The 20,154-nt window shown below is 46.6% G+C and overlaps 1 protein-coding gene across 8 annotated transcripts in view; it reads left to right on the top strand.

The window, feature by feature from the left end:
• The window catches only part of exoc6 (exocyst complex component 6), a 187,677-nt gene that overhangs the window by 37,573 nt on the left and 129,950 nt on the right, over positions 1–20,154 (top strand). For all 8 annotated transcript variants that reach the window (XM_033033593.1, XM_033033597.1, XM_033033594.1 and 5 more), the window contains 3 exons: positions 11,371–11,542; positions 13,848–13,895; positions 13,989–14,079. In XM_033033593.1, coding sequence (XP_032889484.1) covers positions 11,371–11,542; positions 13,848–13,895; positions 13,989–14,079 — 311 coding nt within the window. The remainder of the gene's footprint in view (positions 1–11,370; positions 11,543–13,847; positions 13,896–13,988; positions 14,080–20,154) is intronic.

Genomic DNA, 20,154 nt, shown 5'->3' with positions numbered 1-20,154 from the left:
ACTTTGCCAATGTACAGGAACATATCGGGAACACCAGAAGCAGTAGATGAGTTTAGACATGGGGCACGTGAATGTGTCTCGCTTAGAATGGAATGGAAGCGAGAGAGGAGAGGTATAGGGACATCTGTTACATCTCCTGCAGTTGCAGGAGAAAATACATGGGGAAGGGATGATTTGGGTGGGAAGGGATGAGTGAACCAAGGTGTTGTGAAGGGAACAGTCGCTGCAGAATACAGAAAGGAGTGGGGATGGAAAGATGTGACTGGTAGTGGGATCACTGAAGTGACCGCATGTTGGAGGATGAAGTGTTGGATGCGGTGGCTGGTGGTGTGAAAGGTGAGGTCCAGTTAAACTCTACCCTTGTTCCATCTGTCCTTGTTCTTTTTTAGTTTGGTGTTAAAGCATGGAACTGGGTCCCTAGCCCCAGCTGCTCCATGCCGACCTGTGATTACCCATACACTAGTTTTATCCCACCCACTAGGGACAATCTAAAGAAGCCAATTGACCTACAAACCTGCATGTGTTTTGAATATGGGGAGAAACCAGAGCCCCCGGAGAAAACCTATGTGGTCACAGGGAGAATGTGGAAATTCTATTCAGACAGCACCTGTAGTGAAGTTCAAACCCTTGGGCGGAAATCCCGGGGGGGGGGGGGGGGGGAACGTTTCTCCCCCCCCCCCCCCCATGTTTTGACAGGTGGGGGTAAATCCCCCCATGTTTTGTGAAACATGTATTTATACGTTACCAGCAGCAGCCATAAGCAAACCGCAATCAGTTCCCATCCAACCGTGCGCTGTGGAGTTGCGGCTGCATGCATGGCCAGCTCGCTCAGACTCTGAAAATAATTAAATGCCGTGCTGGGTGATGAAAGGCCCCGCGAACGGGCTGATTCAAGCCCCATGATTTGGGGCGGAAGAAGCTGCTGTTGTTGCTGGAGCTCCCGAAAGTCAGTCACCAACCAGGGACCTGCGAGCTCCCGATGTCTCCATCCACAGGCTCTGTGATCGGAGCCCTCAAGGTCGATTCTGGTTGGAGGCCGCCAGCTCCTAGATGTTAGGCCTCAGCGCAAATATATATCTATGTTAATTTACACCACTTTTGGCCTTCTTTCACAGTCTCAAGTTTTTCTCAGGCACCAGGATTGTTATAGTAAGATGCGTGTAAGATGCGTGTGTGTGGTGGGTGTGTGGGAGGAGATAAAATTGTTAGTTGTCATGCACACTTGTCATCGGGCCACTAGGAAATTGTGTGTCCCACCCCGGCCCCATGTTTTCAAAGCGATTTCCGCACATGCCTGTGTGCTGTTTTACAGTAATATCTGATGCTCTTTATAGCTTTCCAGATTATTTTGAGTTGGCTGCAGGTGGTAATTATAGCCAATTTAGATTTATTCTGTTTTATTCAGGCTGGTCACAGCTGGGTAATTAATGTTTGGGTAGAGATCTGCGCTGAAATGGTTTAAGTGGCCGTGGCTAATTTTGGAACACATTTTTCGGTACTACAAACAGAATGTTATTTACTTCAAGCACCTTCTGTGTAGTTCTTAGCCATTCCTTAATAATGGTTACTGGCCAGTATGATAATGAGGAAATGCAGAGGCTGACATTGTTCAATCATCAGTCCCTCAAACTGTAATTGCTTGTATCTTTCTCATTTTGTACTCATTTGTTGGAATTGACCATTGTTGAGGTACTTTCATGTGTTATTAGCTCTTTTTGTTGGCTACCAGAGTTGATGAGTATGTGGGTGGACTATAAAGCTTTCAACTTATTGGTCATGGAATTACTTGGCTCCTTTTTAATGGCTCCTTCTGGTCTAGTTCCAGCAGGTTGGTGTTTTTGGCTACTTTTGGTCCTAACTTTGGCAGCTATTCAATATACTCTTTTTGAACCATGGTTAGAGCTCTAATTTGGCAGAAAGAGAAGACAGTGAGATCAGTGTGGGGAATATCAGTTTAGTTTTTAGTTTTGATATTGCCATGTCCTCCAAGCTACAGTGAAAAGCTTTTGTTAATACTCGGTTGCTGAGAAAGTCGAGAGGAGATTGCAAGGGCCTTGACAAATCTTTGTATCCTCTCCAGCCAGAGGATGTATAGGCAATATTATTATTTTGTTTAAGAATGGAAGTAGAGATATTCCATGAAATTATTGAAGCTAATGGCGAACATTCTTTGATTTGTGATTTACTCTCATTTGAATGAAAATAAGCTAATTAAGGGCTATCAAAATGGTTTTGTCCATGCCTTATGAACTTGATTGAGTTTTCTGAGGAGAGACAAAGGTAATTGATGGGGGTAGGGCAGTGGATGTTTTCTACATCGACCTCTGTGCTGGAGTTGCGGACAGTGAATAAGGATGTCAAAATTTACAGTGGGATAAAGATCAGCTGTAGAAGAGGGTGGAGAAATAGCAGATGGAGCTTGTTCTGAGCAAGGGTGAGGCGTTTTTGACTTTGGAATGTCGATTATAAAGAAAAAGTATAGTTAATGCATTAACGGCATACTGAAAGTAGCAACACAAGTAGATAGACGGGTAAAGGGGGTTAATGGTATACATGCCTTCATCTGTGGGGTATTGAGTATAAAAGTCAAAGAGGCAATATTGCAGCTTTATAGGACTTTGATTCGGCCACATTGAGAGTATTGTGTGCAGATATGATCACCCTATTACAGGAAGGATGAGAAAGTCTTTGGTGGGGGCATGGAGGAGATTTGCTACAGAGGAGGTTGGATGCACTTAAATTGTGGAATGTCAAAGGCTGCGGGGTGACCTGGTAGGAATATATATAATTGAGAAGGAGCGTTCTGGGTAGATTGTTAGAAACCTTTTCCTGGGGTGGGAATGTCAACAACTGGAGAGCATAGCTTTAAGATGAGAGGGTCAAAATGTAAAGATGTGCGGGGCAAATGTTTGTTATTGGTGTGTACTTGGAACATGCTGCTAGGGGTGGTGGTGGAGGAGGCAGATGATGGTGGTGTTTTAGGAGGCATTTAGATAGGCACATGGGTATGCAGGGAATGGAGGGATATGGATCGTGCAAGCTGCGGAGATTAGTTTGACCTGGCATCATGTTTGGAAAGGACATTGAGAGTTTAAGGACCTGTTTCTGTTCTGTACAGTTCTGATCAGTCAGGACAAGAGCTACAGATTGTGGTGGAATATGGAGCTGCACGCCATGGTTAAAAAATACCAGACGGAGTATCTCATGCCTTTCTCATTATGTCTGAGTCTTTTAACAAAGCCAGCCTGAAGAAATCGCTCCCTAACTACCAGCGGTACGTGTCCTGCAGCACCAGAGGATCAAACACCCTCGACCACTGTTATTCCACCATCAGAGGGATGCCTATCTTTCCAACCCTTGGCTTTACTTTGGAAAATCTAACCACTTGGCCGTGCTCCGTCCTGCTTATAGGCAGCGACTCAACAGCGTACCCCCACTGCGTTGGTCGGGAGAGGAAGAGGAACAACTCCGCGACTGCTTGGAGTCGGTAGATTGGACAGTCATCAATGACACTGCAAAAGACCTGAATGAATACGCCGCAGTTGTTGTTGACTTCTTCTGAGAACCAGTTCTCGGGCATTCATCTCTGGTGACACAGATTTGTACAAGAGGTCCAGGTACGATGTTGATAAGACCATCAAAAGGGCCAGAAGGGATTTGCGCTCTAACCTCCAGGAGATGGACATTTGGCAGCTGTGGCAGGGTTACCACGTCATCACTTCCTACAAAGCAGCTTAAGAAATGGCGAAACATCACTCCCAGATGAGACAAACGCTCTGCAAACGTTTTGATAAGGATAACACTAATGTGCCTTCAAGGGCCCCTACAGCCTGCCCCTCCGATTGTATTACAATCTTAGTCACAAAAGCCAACGTCATAAGCACAGGAACGAAGAAGATCGCAAAAAGTGATGAATACTGCCAATTCCATCACAGGCATTGACACCCCCCCCCCCCCCCCCCCCCCCCCCCCCCCCCTACCAGCCAAGGGATCTATAGGAGTTACTGCCTCAAAAAGCAGCCAGCATCATCAGAGACCCACTCTACCCTAGCTACACTGATTTTGCACCAGCAATTGGGAGGAAGGTATAGGAACCTGAAACCTGCAATGCCCAGGAGCAGCTTCATCACAACAGCCATCAGACTATCAAACACTGCAACCTTCAATTATGCTCTGAACTACATAGACTTGGGGACATTGTTTTTGTCTTTGCACTATTATTATTTTTGTTTTTTTATATACTGAACAACTTTGTTGTAATGTTTAAGAAAGAACTGCCGAAGCTGGAAAAATAGAAGGTAGACAAAAAAAAAGCTGGACTAACTCAGCAGGTGAGGCAGCATCTACGGAGTGAAGGAATAGGCGACGTTTCGGGTCGCCTGAAGAAGGGTCTTGACCCGAAACGTCGCCTATTCCTTCGCTCCATAGATGCTGCCTCACCCGCTGGGTTTCTCCAACTTTGTTGTAATGGTGTTTACAGAGTTTGCGTATGTTGCTGCAAGTAAAAATTTCATTGATCAGTTTTGGGACATATGACAATGAAACACTCTTGACTCTTACATTTTGTTGACGGCTCGTATCCAGTTTTGAGCTGGTTGGTCTGAAAAATGTTATTTATCACATTTGTATTTCCATAGCATGAAGAGTGGTCAGGCCTATAAACATTATAGAAGTCCGATGCACCTGCAGGTAGTTTTCAGGATGAAATATAAGTATGTTCCTCGATTACCGATACTTCCCGAAATCAACAAAATTATTGGTTAGGGTATGAGCAGCTACCTTTACTATCGTACAGGTGAGGAGATAATTGATAAACATAATACAAGTTATAAAAAAATTAACAGTATCCGTTTTTAAAACATCGTTCCTCCAACTTAAAATGAACATTGCCCCCTGGTTCATTAGTTTGTCTTTGAGAAAGGAAATCTGACTCCTTACTTGGGGTGACCCTAAGCAATATAGCAAGTAACCACCATTTAAAATTATACCAAATATTAAATATAAACTTAAGAATAAATATCAACAGACATAAGCATCTGGATATTGCTGCCAAATCCAAGTCTCACAGACTAGTCAAGCAGCAAGCTGACAAAATCACATGCTCAATGCAATTCCATTGGATAGACATTGTAAACCACTCCTTCTCAACCCCGAGTTTTGCACTGACAGATATAAAAGTTGACTGCAATGATCTGCAGTTGAGGGGAGCGGCCTGAACACCTCACTGTTGCACTCCCAAGATTCTCCCAATTACATTTGGCTGCTTTTTTCTCTCCTCTTAATGCATTTTCCCCGTATTCCACACTTTGAAGCAGTACAGGATGGCAAGGTCATAAAATGTACCGTATGTGGATAGCTTTGGTTTCTATCACCAAGAGTCGGTTAGCAGAACCACCAGTGGTAAGCACCTACCAAATTGCTGCTGTACTGAGGTGTTGAACTAATGTAAAATTGTTCATTGATGATGGCGAGCAACCACTGGTTTAAGAGTAGAATCCTACTTTCCCTCGTCATTTTTTCCCCACTTGGCTGTACGTGTTGCATTAAGGCTGTTCTACAGATGCACCATAGAAAACATACTGTTGCGTTGCATCAGTTTGGTTTGGCAACAGCTCTGCCTGAGACTGCAAGAAATTGCAGAGTTCTAGATGTAGTCCAACCCATCACACAGACAAGACTCTCCACCATTGATTCCATCTACACTTTATGCTGGTTTTTTTTTATCTTTGATCCCATCAGGCAAAAGGTATAGATTCTTGAAAGCTTGCACCACCAGACTTGAACATCTTCTTCTCTGTTCCTAGGCTTCTAAATGATCCTTCCATGAGCTAAGGTATTGTCCAATTCACCTCTACCCCATTGTATACATTGGACGTTGTCAATGGAACGGATGAGCTACAATTCTCAGAACTATATTCTACACTCTCTGCATGTTCACCTTTGCTCTCCCAATTGTTCAAGTTTAAATTGATTGTATTTATGTATAGCACTAACTGATGCAAAAAAAAAGCTTTGGATGGTACATCAGTTCACATGACACTAATAAACCTAAACCTAGACCTTCTTGCTATTCTAAAATCATTTGGTGTGTGGGATTAAATAAGTGTTTGGGCACTGTACATTAAAAGCTAATCCCCGTAAAACAACTGGGGAAGATATACTGATTAACTGGCCAACTTAGGTGACATTTGGAAACTTCCAGACTAATGGTTTGCATAGTTGTTAATAGATTAACACAGCTAATTACTTTTAAAATAAACATATGAAAAAGTGCATATTTTTAGATTAGAACTGTAGAGTCCATGCTGACCAGCGATCACCTTGTACACTAACACTATCCTACACACTCGGGACAATTAGAATTTTTACTGAAGCCAATTAACCTATAAACCTGTACGTCTTTGGAGTGTGGGAGGAAAGTGGAGCACCCAGAGAAAACCTACGTGGCCACGGAGAATTTTCTTCTCTGCTTCCAAGCTCCACTCCCAAATCCCCAACCCCAGTAATTTGTTTTCAGTTTTTACTTAATCAACTGTGACCACAGTGACACCACCAGAAACATTTTGAGTTTCTAGTCACGATATTAATGTCTGATCTTTTATGAATTTGTTTGTCTGATATGTTGTCGGCATAATCTCCATCGCAAGCATTAGCCCTGTGGTTTGTAAATTTATAAATCGATTGAAAGCAAAAAGGACCACTATAAAAACACAGGATAGCTTCTAGTATTTAACTAACCCAAGGCAAATCTCTTGCCCCAACATAACACTAGTAAGTTTGCAGTTGCAAAGAACAGGTTAGGATATTGATTGACTGTGTAAAATAAAGTAATGAAGTTCCTTTTTCATGGAAATCAACCAGGTATTTCAGCAGGATAACTCTCTGGCTACCTGAATGAGGTTTCTGCTGATCTTTCAGTGACTGCAGTTCTCCCTGTTTCACCACAACTGCTTGCCACTTCCTCACCAGCAGAAATACCAAGAAGCATCTGCGACGCCATGTTTCATAGAAGCACAAGTTGATGATCTTTTCATAATTCCAAATGTTGTGGCAATTCTCAGTCTTCTCTTGAGACCAGAGCTTCATAAAATGTGCATAACGTATTTGAGAAAATTACTTTTGGCCTAATTACTAACTTTGGAATAACATGCATTCTTATAACGGTCCCTCCTTGATTTGAAATGTTTATAGTCACCATACTTGAATGCTAAGGGAGCCCTCTAGTGGCATGGGATTATGAAGCATACACTTTGAAAGTTACAGATCTTGACTTATGAACAGCTTGGGCATACAAAGGAGTGTTTGGGATATGGGCAGGATGGATTTGCCAGTTGCTGTGAATCTGCAGGCATCCTTTAACATGTAGAAACAATTTTTCAGAGCCGCATTTCTGATTTGCAGTTACAAACCATTTCACAGGAATGAAAGCCTAGGAACCTGGCAATCAATACCTGTACTTCAGACTGGAGGGATTGGTATTTTAAAATTGCATATGCACTTCTTTGCTGTGTATCTCTGACTAAAACATGTTATTTTTTCCTGCCATTGATGGTGGTGCTGTACAGTAGTGTTAAAAATAAAATGTAATTAGAAAATGTTCAAGCTTTTAATGTCCGATTTGAAGAGGTTAATTAAGACGTGCTCCTAATTGTCATTAAAATGTGTTGAGTGTACCATTACTGTTGGTTGATGGTTCTGCAACATTATCTCCTTGTGTTCCGATTGACAACTTTGTAAATCCTCATTAATCATGGTACATTTGAACTTCTCCACTCCCTGTTGGCACAGTGCAAACTTCTTGTTCCATCAAAGAATGGTGATCCCTATTAGTCACCTTTGCTCCAGCATGCATTGTCCCTTTTCGTTATTACTTTCTACTTTACTTGTCTTTACCTGACCCTGCATTCTACACCTGTAGCTCTTCCTTTATCCTGTTCCATAATGTCATTACCCTTGCCTTTCTCATAGTCTCTGTCACTTAGCAGAACAAATGAGGAGGCAGTTATGACCAGAGAAAGACACAAGCTGGAGTTAAAAATGAATAATCTTTCATGGGCGTGGAATGTGAGCGCCAGTGTTGGCTATTTTTTTTTTTTTAATTCAATTTATTGTCATTGCACTTTTCAGTGCAACAAAATGGTTTAGCCTGCAGTCATAACATAGAATAAATAACAAACACTCAACACAGTTTAAGTCCCAAAGTCATTGTCTCTTCCCTCCTTGCTCTCCCTCTGCGCTGAGGCAATCCAAGCCTCCGATGTTGTGACCCCGCCGGGTGATGGTAGGTAAGTCCCGCGGCTGAATCCGTGCTCCGCAAACGGGCCGGTTCAAATTCCGCGGCCCGGGGCGGTCGAAGCTGCCGAAGCTGCCGTCCTCCAGTCCAGCGGACGCAGCTGTAGTTGCGGGAGCTCCGGAAAACAGAACTCGAGCTCCCGATGATGTCGTCCACTGGCCCGCGGCCGAGCCTCCGAGGCTCCAAAGTCGGGTCGGAAGTTGGGTCGCACCGCAACCACAGCCCCGAAGTCGGCCAGCCTCGTTGGTAAGTCCTGGCTCTGCCTCCGCAGCCTCGAGGTCGGTCGCAGTTGGAGGCTGCCAGCTCCGCGATAGGCCTCAGCGCAGACGGACACAGAAACGGGGGATACGGCAAGAGAGGTCACATCCCCCCCCCCGAAGGAAGAGTCAAAAAACATGTTACACCCACCCCCCCCCCCCCCCCCCCACACACACATACACAACTAAATAAACCGAAATAAACTGTAAAAACGGGACAAGATAAAACAAAAAACAGAAAAGACAAACCGACTGCAGGCGAGCCGCAGCTGCAAGGCAGCTGGGTGTACAAATGGAAAAATGTGTAGGAAAATGTAAGAGTTGAGAAAATACAAACGGTTGGGCTCACAAATGGACAGAAGAAACCAGTGATTATGGTGAGGATAAAATTGGAATTATTTTTAAGTGGTGTGCATGACATTCAGAACAGGCAGAGGGCGCTAACAAATCATGTATGAGAACGGTTGCTGCATTAGATTGTTGGTAGGTCCGTAAGACAGTTGTGAAGAAAGAATAATGTGCAGATGAAATGAACTTGAGCAGAGATGGCGGCAGTGGAGAGGAGGGAGGGAGGGAAAAAAAAAGATATGCACAAAACCCTGCTGGTAGGGTTCAGTCAATGGATGTCACTATTTACATTGTGCTATCTGGTTGGGGTTGGGGCAGGGTTAGTTCTATTATAAGTATTGATTCTTAACTGTTTGTTAAACATTGCATTTCAAATCTTGCAAAGGTCATTCAACCCATTCAGCCAGAACTTCAAAATTTATATTCCATCATCATTGTCAAAAAATCTTCAGCTCTGTAAGTTAATCAAAAATAATGCACTTAACAAATTGATACTATTTGTCTCTTGTTAGCCCAAACTTTTTGGGCGTCACTGATTTCAACCCTATTTCAAGTTTACTTTCAGCTCGTTATCCATTAATAATGTTCCTCCATTTTTCTTGGATTCATAACAATGCTATTCTTCGATCTATTTGAGGTGTTTTGAGCTTGGCATTAGATTTGTGCATCTTAAAATGTGCACTGAACACTATTCATAAGCAACTGTTCCATGTTCTGAAGGAGAGTCTCAGTCCGAAACGTCACCTATGCATGTGTATGATGGAACTGCGGATGCTGGTTTAAACCGAAGATAGACCCAAAATGCTGGAGTAACTCAGCGGACAGACAGCATCTCTGGAGACCCGAAACATCACCAATTCCTTCTCTCCAGAGACGCTGCCTGTCCCGCTGAGTTACTCGAGCACTTTGTGTCTAACGTCACCTGTACATATTCACCAGAGATGATGCCTGACCTTCTGAGTTACTCCAACACTGTGTCCTTTTGCTCTGTGTCAAGTTGTTTTGTTTCATTCTGATAATAACTGATGCAACAGAATCAGGCTATTTTATTAGTACTAATCTACGTTCATTCAATTTATTGGTTTGCAAGAAGATTATTAAGGTTGAGATTTTGATGGGTTTTAACAGCAGTTCAATGGCAAGCCATGAACATTTACCCATGAAAGTGCTAGAAAACCTGGAATAAGTAATGTGCATCTGAATATAGATGTCATGAACTTGCCGCATTACACGGGGTGATTATGTTCATAGACAAAGGTGCAATCACAGTAATGTGAGGCTGTGCAATCTGCATCAATCAAGAAATGCGAGTAGAAGGAAAAAAATGTGTGAGAAAGAACTGCAAATGCTGGTTTACATTAAAGGTAGACACAAAATGCTGGAGTAACTCAGCGGGCGAGGCAGCATCTTTGGAGAACAAAAATGGTGTATAAATTCTGAGAATTTCAGAGAACCTATTTGTTTTAGTGTAGACTTAGCATCTGTAAGGGAGAAATGTATGATCAAGCAAAAGTTGTATTTTGTTGCGAACATTTTTAGAATTTCATTTTAGGTCATCTGAAATGCTTTAAATTTAAATATCCTTGACTTTTAATGTATAGAGGATACTAGGCCGTTTTGATATAATGCAAAGCTGGTCTATGGACTTTGCCTTCTGTCAATTGTCCTCTTGGCCAGAGGAAATTATAAATTAATTAGTTGCAGGACTACAGGGAAACAATGTGAGGGAGAATAGTTTTGATAGGATTGCGTACCTTGGAGTTGGCACAGGCTCGATGAGTTGAATTAGTGTTCTGTGTTGTAATAAATATGTTACAGTATGTTATATTTTGTAGGGTTTTACTTGCACATCCATATCCAGTGCCTTATCAGTTGGTGTACGCTTCTCTTAGCCAGTTTTGATTTGGAGAAACATGCGTGTAAGTGTTAGAGTGCTTTCCTTGGCAGCATGAGTGGGTCATTCACCTGAAAGAATAAAACAAAAGGAGATTTAATCGGCACTAAAGCATGACACAAAAAAGAAGATTTTTGAATATTTATATTTTTAGATCGATGTTTGTAAATGGTCAATGCATATATGTAAAGAGTGGATATTGTAATAATAATGGAAAGGACTCATGCCATGTAAACGAATGAGTAGTGGCCAATTTCCTTGCTGTGCCACTGCTATCATTAACATTTTTCACTAGATGGGGCCATGAACATAACCTGCCTAATTTTCTGGTGGTGATTCTTGAGATAAGTACCAGTAACTTTACTCAAACTTATTTTTCATTGTTAGCCAAAAAAAAAATAACTTGTTCAGTGTGAAGAAGCATCCTGACCCGAAAAGTCACATCATTTTTCTACAGAGATGCTGCCTGAGCCGCTGGGTTACTCCAGCACTGTGTCTATCTTCGGTATTATAGCAGCATCTGCAGTTCCTTACTACAGAAAATTGTTTGTGATTGGCGTACATTTTTGTTTTGATAGATCTGTATATGATGACCAGCCCAATGCACATAAACGGTTTATGGAAAAACTTGAAGCCCGCATTCGGAATCACGACCGGGAAATTGAAAAAATGTGCAACTTTCACCATCAGGGTTTTGTTGATGCTATAACAGAACTGCTTAAAGTGAGGTCAGATGCAGGAAAACTCAAGGTATGTTTTTTTTTTAAATTCATTGAGTGAGAAAGAACAATTGAACTTCAAATACATTTTTCTGACTGTAAACAATGCTGCAAATCTTTTATGTAACATTATATATCACACTATAGTTGTGACCGTGACTGCTACAATTGCACCTTTAACACTTGCCATCATAAACTCTTCCAAAGTTCAAAGTGTGATCCTTCTTTCTTGCTTGCTACTGCTCCCTCTCAATTCATAGAAACATAGAAAATAGGTGCAGGAGTAGACCATTCGGCCCTTCGAGCCTGCACCGCTATTCAATATGATCATGGCTGATCATCCAACTCGGTATCCTGTACCTGCCTTCGCTCCATACCCCCTGATCCCTTTAGCCACAAAGCCACAATTCCATCTGCAAAGTACCTAATATCCATGGGTATCTTTCCTGAAATGTTATGTTTGAATTACTCCAATCAGACTTCACCCTCTGCAATCAAAGTCACTGTTGCCATCCTTCAAAGCAAACTTTTGTCCTTTTCAGTCTGCAATCTCTGATGTTGTTCACCACACTATTTCCTTCAATGAAATGTGACGCAGTGCCGGAGTAATTCAGTAGGTCAAGCTGCATCTCTGGAGAACATGGATAGGTGATGTTTCAAGTCGAGACCCTTCTTCAGACTGATTGAGGCAGGACAAAGCATGGCAGGTTACTCCAGCACTTTGTGTTCATTTGCATGAAGCAGCATCTGCAGTTCTTTGTTTCTACATATTTCCTGCAATGCCTCTCCATTTGTATTTGTAGTTGGACTGACTCCCAGTGTCACACAGCTTCAATCTCCATATGTATCCTGTGGTTATCTAACTCCACATACTAGCATCACTCTCTATCCTTCCACTATCTCTAAATTGCCAGACTACTTCTCTGAAAACCATTGCTGAATATTAAGAGAAGCAATTGGAACCTTCACAAATTGTTCCTTAATCATTCTCATCTCTGGCAATATTTTGAAACTGACTGTTCACAACCTTGGTACCACATTTGAAAATGAAGTTCAGATTCAGATTCAATTTTAATTGTCATTGTCAGTGTACAGTACAGAGACAACGAAATGCATTTAGCATCTCCCTGGAAGAGCGACATAGCAAATGATTTGAATAAATAATAATAAGTGTCCGGGGGGGGGGGTGATTGGCAGTCACCGAGGTACGTTGTTGAGTAGAGTGACAGCCGCCGGGAAGAAGCTGTTCCTGGACCTGCTGGATCGGCAACGGAGAGACCTGTAGCGCCTCCCGGATGGTAGGAGGGTAAACAGTCCGTGGTTGGGGTGAGAGCAGTCCTTGGCGATGCTGAGCGCCCTCCGCAGACAACGCTTGCTTTGGACAGACTCAATGGAGGGGAGCGAGGAACCGGTGATGCGTTGGGCAATTTTCACCACCCTCTGCAATGCCTTCCGGTCGGAGACAGAGCAGTTGCCATACCATACTGTGATGCAGTTGGTAAGGATGCTCTCGATGGTGCAGCGGTAGAAGTTCACCAGGATCTGAGGAGACAGATGGACCTTCTTCAGTCTCCTCAGGAAGAAGAGACGCTGGTGAGCCTTCTTGATCAGAGTTGAGGTATTGTGGGTCCAAGAGAGGTCATCGGAGATGTTAACTCCCAGGAACCTGAAGCTAGAAACACGTTCCACCTCCGTCCCGTTAAAGGATGGGGGTGTGCGTGCCGCCCCTGGACTTCCTGAAGTCTACAATGAGCTCCTTGGTCATCTTGGAGTTAAGGGCCAGGTTGTTGTCAGCGCACCATGCTGCTAAGTGCTGGACCTCCTCCCTGTAGGCCGACTCATCGTTGTTGCTGATGAGGCCAATCACCGTTGTATCATCTGCATACTTGATGATGTTCAAACAATGTGTGCCATCTTTATCATCTATCATTCCTTCTGGATCATTGCCAAACTTCACTTCTGTCTCAGCTCATTTTCTGACAAAATCCTCGATCCAGGATGAGGCTGGTGCCTTCCATTGGAATTTGGTCATCTAAAACGCTACTATTTTTGCCCCAACATGCATCAAAAATCTTACTTTCCTGTCGTTTAAAATCCACCCATGTCCTTGAATTTGTCAATCCCTGCAATCTTTCAAATATCTTGCATTTTAATTTGAACCTTTAACTCATCCTCATTTACATTTAACACAGTATTGTCAATTGATGGCCAAATCTTAATATCTTTAACCTAGCAAAACAAAAAAGTCTTTTGATTTTCTAATGCACATAATTCTGAAACTGATATGAAACGTTGGATCTTATTCAGTGTTTAATTTCAAGATGTTATTTTTTTAGGTTCAGGTCACTGACACTAATCGACGGCTTCAAGATGCAGGAAAAGATGTAAGCATGAATATTAGTATTTTTCTGTGAGTATTTTTCACTAGTTTTAAAAATGTACCGGTAATGTGGAATATGGTATTTGTTATTTTTAAGGTGATTAACCAAAGTGAAGAGGTAATTCGATGTAGAGTACATCAGAGGAACATTGCCAATACAGTCGAGAAGCTTCAACTTTGTCTTCCTGGTGAGTAAGGCTAATTGCAAAATGCAGTGAATTTTAATAAAAGAGGAATACATAGGCTTGACATACAGTGGCTTGCAAAAGTTTTCATACCCCTTGAACTTTTCCACATTTTGTCACGTTACAACCACAAACGTAAATGTATTTTATTGGGATTTTATGTGATAGACTAACACAAAGTGGCGCATAATTGTGAAGTGGAAGGAAAATGATACATGGTTTTTAAATTTTTTTACAAATAAAAAACTGAAAAGTGTGGCCCCCTTTACTCTGATACCCCTAAATAAAATCCAGTGCAACCAATTGCCTTCAGAAGTCACCTAATTAGTAAATAGAGCCCACTTATGTGTAATCTCAGTATAAATACAGCTGTTCTGTGAAGGCCTCAGAGGTTTGTTAGAGAACATTAGTGAACAAACAGCATCATGAAGCCCAAGGAACACACCAGACAGGTCAGGGATAAAGTTGTGGAGAAGTTTATAGCAGGGTTAGGTTATAAAAAAATATCCCAAGCTTTGAACATCTCACGGAGCACTGTTCAATCCATCATCCGAAAATGGAAAGAGTATGGCACAACTGCAAACCTACCAAGACATGGCCGTCCACCTAAACTGACAGGCCGGGCAAGGAGAGCATTGATCAGAGAAGCAGCCAAGAGGCCCATGGTAACTCTGGAGGAGCTGCAGAGATCCACACCTCAAGTGGGATAATCTGTCCACAGGACAACTATTAGTCGTGCACTCCACAAATCGGGCCTTTATGGAAGAGTGGCAAGAAGAAAGCCATTGTTGAAAAAAAGCCATAAGAAGTCCCGTTTGCAGTTTCCCACAAGCCATGTGGGGGACACAGCAAACATGTGGAGGAAGGTGCCAGGGCTCTCGCTTAACTTTTTTTCCCTGTTGCCAGCCGGGCAACCTTGGCAGCTTTTTAGGTTGCCAAATGACAGTTTAGGTGGTCATTTAAGATGGCTTGCATGACGCGTGCGATAATGTGCTCGGACGAGGCGCGTAGTTACCAGTCGGAATTATACTCAATGAAGCATTCACATATTATTTCTGCTTCAAATAAAGTCACAAACTAAACATTCACCGATCAAGACATGATATATCCCACAATGACATGCAGCAAAATTATAATACAGTATCTCAACTATTTTACACATTGCAATTAATGCAATTTCTATTAGTTCTTTCCACTTCCAAACAAAAATGTGGTTGGATTATTCAGCGTATGATCAACCTGTGTCAATAAATCCTGGACCATGGTAACATATATGCGTACGTATAGTTGTGAATGGTGCTCATTAAATAATTACAGTGCTGATACTCCATATTAAGAGCCGTTAAAATGAATTCTGTAATAACGTGTCAACGGTAGCAGTGACAATTGAACACTGCGGTTTTAATGTTTCACGTGTTCACAATTTAATTAATCCATCTTTATGGATTAAAACAAATAATAACATTGGGAATGAAAACACATTTGATTGTATTCCGTTATCAAACATAGTCAATATTCGCTCTGAAGACATTTCCAGGACAATAGGGTCAGGGAAGGGGGTGTGTGTGAATCAGTGTGGGGTGGGAGGGGGAGTGGTTAGAAGGCAGTCGGTGCAGAATGGATGGATTGAGGCAGGTGAATTAGTACATGTTGGTTGGAGTAGGTAAAATTGTGAGGGGAGAGCACAGGGGATGTCAGTGGTGTTGAATGGGGGGGTTCAGTACGGGATGGATGGGGGTAGACAAAAGTGCTGGAGAAACTCAGCGGGTGAGGCAGCATCTATGGAGCGAAGGAAATAGGCAACGTTTTGGGTTGAGGCCCTTCTTCAGACTGTTCCCCCCGTTCTTGAATGGGCGGATCAGTACAGGATGGATGGGGGTGGGGTGGGGGGTGGGGATCAGCACAGGATGGATGGGGGTGGGTGGGGGGGGGGATCAGCACAGGATGAATGGGGGGGGGGGGGGAGTCAGTACAGTGTGGATCGGAGGGTCTGTGCAGGATGAATGGGGGATCACTACAGGATGAATGGGGGAAGGTGCAGGGTAAATGGAGGGTGGGTCAGTACGGGATGAATGCGTGGATTAGTACAGGTGGATGGGGAATCAGTACAGGATGGATGGAGGAGGTGCAGGATGGATGGGAAAGGGGTAAGTACAGGGTGAATTGGGGAACCAGTGTAGGATGGATGGGGGGGGGGGGCGGGTATGGCGGCAGGAGAATTAATGCGAGGTGGATAGGGTGATCAGCGCAGGATGAATGGATTGGGGGGGGGAGCACAGGGGATGTCAGTGAGGACTGAATAGAGGCGGGAATGGTATCAGTGCGGGATGTAGAGGAGGGGGTCCCAGGATAAGGGGGAGTGGGCGGTGGAGGGGGCGTACAATAGAGAGAGAGGGGGGGGGGGCGAGGGGGGGAGGAAGGAAGGTCAGCGCTCCTCGGACAACATCGCCCGCTGCCTTGGCCGTCGGGAATTCCTCCCCACCGCCAGCCAACAGCAAGGTGCGGGGCCGAGCGGTGCAGCTCAAAGATCCTATAGCTATAGTATCTTTGGTGCAGCTGCTTCAGAAGTGTCGGAACGAATGACGGGTCCCGCACAGCAGCCGCGGCAGCGGCACCATCTCCTCCTCCTCGCTGATCGCGGCCGCTGCTTGCAAATCCGACAGTGGGCGGTGCTTTCAAAACAAACCCTCTCGCACGCCGAGGCCTCCTCCTCCCGGCCTCGGCGTGCGGGAGGGTTTTTTAAAAAGTGCCGGGTAGTGGATTTGCAAGCAGCGGCCCTTATCAGGGCGGGCGGGGTGCGGGGGGAGGACGAGATGAAGCCGCTTTCACGGCCGCTGCTGCCGCTGTTCGGGGCCCGTCATTCGCTCCGACACTTCCTCCCCCCCCCTCTTCCCCCCCCCCCTCTTCCCCCCCCCCCTCTTTCTCCCCCCCCCCCCCTTTCCCCCCCCCTTCCCCCCCCCTCTTTCCCCTCCCTCTTCCCCTCCCCCCTCTTTCCCCCTCCCCCCCTCTTTCCCCCTCCCCCCTCTTTCCCCTCCCCCCCTCTTCCCCCTCCCCCCCCTCTTCCCCTCACTCCCTCTTTCCCCTCCCACTCTTCCCCTCCCCCCCTCTTTCCCCCTCCCCCCCTCTTTCCCCCTCCCCCCTCTTCCCATCCCCCCGTCTTTCCGCCCTCCCCCCCTCTGTCCCCCTCCCCCTCCTCTTTCCCTCCCCCCCCCCCTCTTTCCCCCCTCCCCCCTCTTTCCCCCTCCCCCCCTCTTTCCCACTTTCCCCCTCCCCCGCCTCTTTCCTCCCCTCCCCCCTCTTTCCCCTCCCCCCTCTTCCCCCGTCCCCCCTCTTTCCTCTCCCCTCCCCCCACTCTTCCCCTCCCCCCCTCTTTCCCCCTCCCCCCCTCTTCCCCCTCCCCCCCTCTTTCCCCCCTCCCCCCCTCTTTTCCCCCTCCCCCCCCTCTTTCCCCCCCCCCCCCTCTTTCCCCTCCCCCCCCCTCTTTCCCCCTCCCCCCCCTCTTTCCCCCCCCCCCCTCTTTCCCCCTCCCCCCCCTCTTTCCCCCTCCCCCCCCCTCTTTCCCCCTCCCCCCCCTCTTTCCCCCTCCCCCCCCTCTTTCCCCCTGCCCCCCCCTCTTTCCCCTCCCCCCCTCTTTCCCCCTCCCCCCCCTCTTTCCCCCTCCCCCCCCTCTTTCCCCCATCCCCCCCCTCTTCCCCTCCCCCCCCTCTTTCCCCCTCCCCCCCCTCTTTCCCCCTCCCCCCCCCTCTTTCCCCCTCCCCCCCCTCTTTCCCCCTCCCCCCCCTCTTTCCCCCCTCCCCCCCCTCTTTCCCCCTCCCCCCCCTCTTTCCCCCTCCCCCCCCTCTTTCCCCCTCCCCCCCCCCTTCCCCCTCCCCCCCCTTTTTCCCCCTCCCCCCCCTCTGTCCCCCGCCCCCCCCCTCTTTCCCCCTCCCCCCCTCTTTCCCCCTCCCCCCCCGCTTTCCCCCCTCGCCCCCCCTCTTTCCCCCTCCCCCCCTCTTTCCCCCTCCCCCCCCTCGTTCCCCCTCCCCCCCTCTTGCCCCCTCCCCCCCCTCTTTCCCCCTCCCCCCCTCTTCTTTCCCCCTCCCCCCTCTTTCCCCCTCCCCCCCTCTTTCCCCCTCCCCCCCTCTTTCTTCCCTCCCCCCCTCTTTTCCCCCTCCCCCACCCTCTTGCCCCCTCCCCCCCTCTTTTCCACCCTCCCCCCCTCTTTCCCCCTCCCCCCCGCTTTCCCCCCTCCCCCCTCTTTCCGCCCTCCCCCCCCCTCTTTCCCACTCCCCCCCTCTTCCCCTCCACCCCTCTTCCCCCTCCCCCCCCTCGTTCCCCGTCCCCCTCTTTCCCCCTCCCCCCCTCTTCCCCCTCCCCCCCTCTTTCCCCCTCCCCCCCTCTTTCCCCCTCCCCCCCTCTTTCCCCTCTCCCCCCCTCTTTCCCACTCCCCCCCTCTTCTCCCCCTCCCCCCCTCTTTCCCCCTCCCCCCCTCTTTCCCCCCTCCCCCCCTCTTTCCTCCCGTCCCCCCCGCTTTCCCCCTCCCCCCTCTTTCCCCCCTCCCCCCCTCTTTTCCCCCCTCCCCCCTCTTTCCCCCTCCCCCCTCTTTTCCCCCTCCCCCCCGTCTTTCGCCCTCCCCCCCTCTTCCTTCCCCCTCCCCCCCGTCTTTCCCCCCTCCCCCCCCTCAGTTCCCCCTCCCCCCCTCTTTCCCCCTCCCCGCCCTCTTTCCCCCTCCCCCCCTCTTTCCCCCTCCCCCCTCTTTTCCCCCCCCCCCTCTTTCCCCCCCCCCCCTCTTTCCCCCCCAACCCTCATGGTCCCCCCCCCCCTCTTTCCCCCCCCCCTCATTTCCCCCCCCCCCCTCTTTTCCCCCCCCCCTCTTTCCCCCCCCCCCTCTTTCCCCCCCCCCCCGTCTTTCCCCCCCCCCCCTCTTTCCCCCCCCCCCCTCTTGCCCCCCCCCCCTCTTTCCCCCCCCCCCTCTATTCCCCCCCCCTCTTTCCCCCCCCCGCGTTCCCCCCCCCCTCTTTCCCCCCCCTCTTTCCCCCCCTCTTTCCACCCCCCCCCTCCTTTCCCCCCCCCTCTTTTCCCCCCCCTCTTTCCCCCCCCGCACGCTCTTTCCCCCCCCCCCTCTTTCCCCCCCCCCTCTTTCCCCCCCACCCTGCCCCTCCATCTCCCTCTCTCCCCCCTCTCCCACCCCTCTTCACCCCCATCTCCCCCCCACCCACTTCCCCTCTCTCTTGCACCACTCCCCGCTACCCCTCTCCCACCCCCTACCCCTCTCCCCCCCCCATCAAAATGTACACATTTTTAATAAAATCCTTCTCCCCCCCCACTCACTCACTTTGTCGCCACCTGCTGGCCAGCGACCATAACGGCTGCTTAAAACCACATTGCAAAAGTGAGCAAGAGGGCATAGACTCCAAGGTTAATTTGTGATTAATAACAAATTCTTCTCACAGTGATTAATACATTGAATGAATTGTTGGATGGAATACAAGAAATTAAAAGCATCATCAATTTATAAACATTTATCCTCCAACAAGCTTTAAAATAAAAGTTCAGTATCCTTTCTAACTTCATCTTTGAATACCTTTCCTCTATTTAGAAAAAAAAATAATAATCTGGGCTATTTCACTTTCTGCATCAAAATTGACCTTGATCCTGGAAATTTGTGTCATTGTGAAAACAAGTAAATAGTTGCCAATTTAATTGTAGATTTTATCTAAATTTAAGATTCTGGACCACAGTCTAATCATTATTTGAAATTGCAGTTACTTTACTGTCTACCCTGATATTATTCATGCATATTTAGTATTTTACAAGAATTAGAGATCTGTTTGGCTTTTTAGTCCATTCATTATTTTAAAGACTGCAGCCCAAAATCTATTTTCAACAGTGAACTATCCACACTTGCAACTTCTTCCTAATATGTGTATATATTTATATTATAGTATATGGACACATTGATCTGTTTTGTAGTAAATGCTTACTATGTTCTGTGTGCTGAAGCAAAGCAAGAATTTCATTGTCCTATCAGGGACACATGACAATAAACTCACTTGAACTTGATAACCATCAAGCTCTTGAAAACTAAAAACACCAACG

Source organism: Amblyraja radiata, chromosome 15, assembly GCF_010909765.2.
Source record: "Amblyraja radiata isolate CabotCenter1 chromosome 15, sAmbRad1.1.pri, whole genome shotgun sequence".
In the NCBI taxonomy this organism is placed as follows: Eukaryota; Metazoa; Chordata; class Chondrichthyes; order Rajiformes; family Rajidae; genus Amblyraja; species Amblyraja radiata.
The sequence above is the reverse complement of the archived record's forward strand: the minus strand, read 5'-3'. Positions and strand labels throughout refer to the sequence as shown.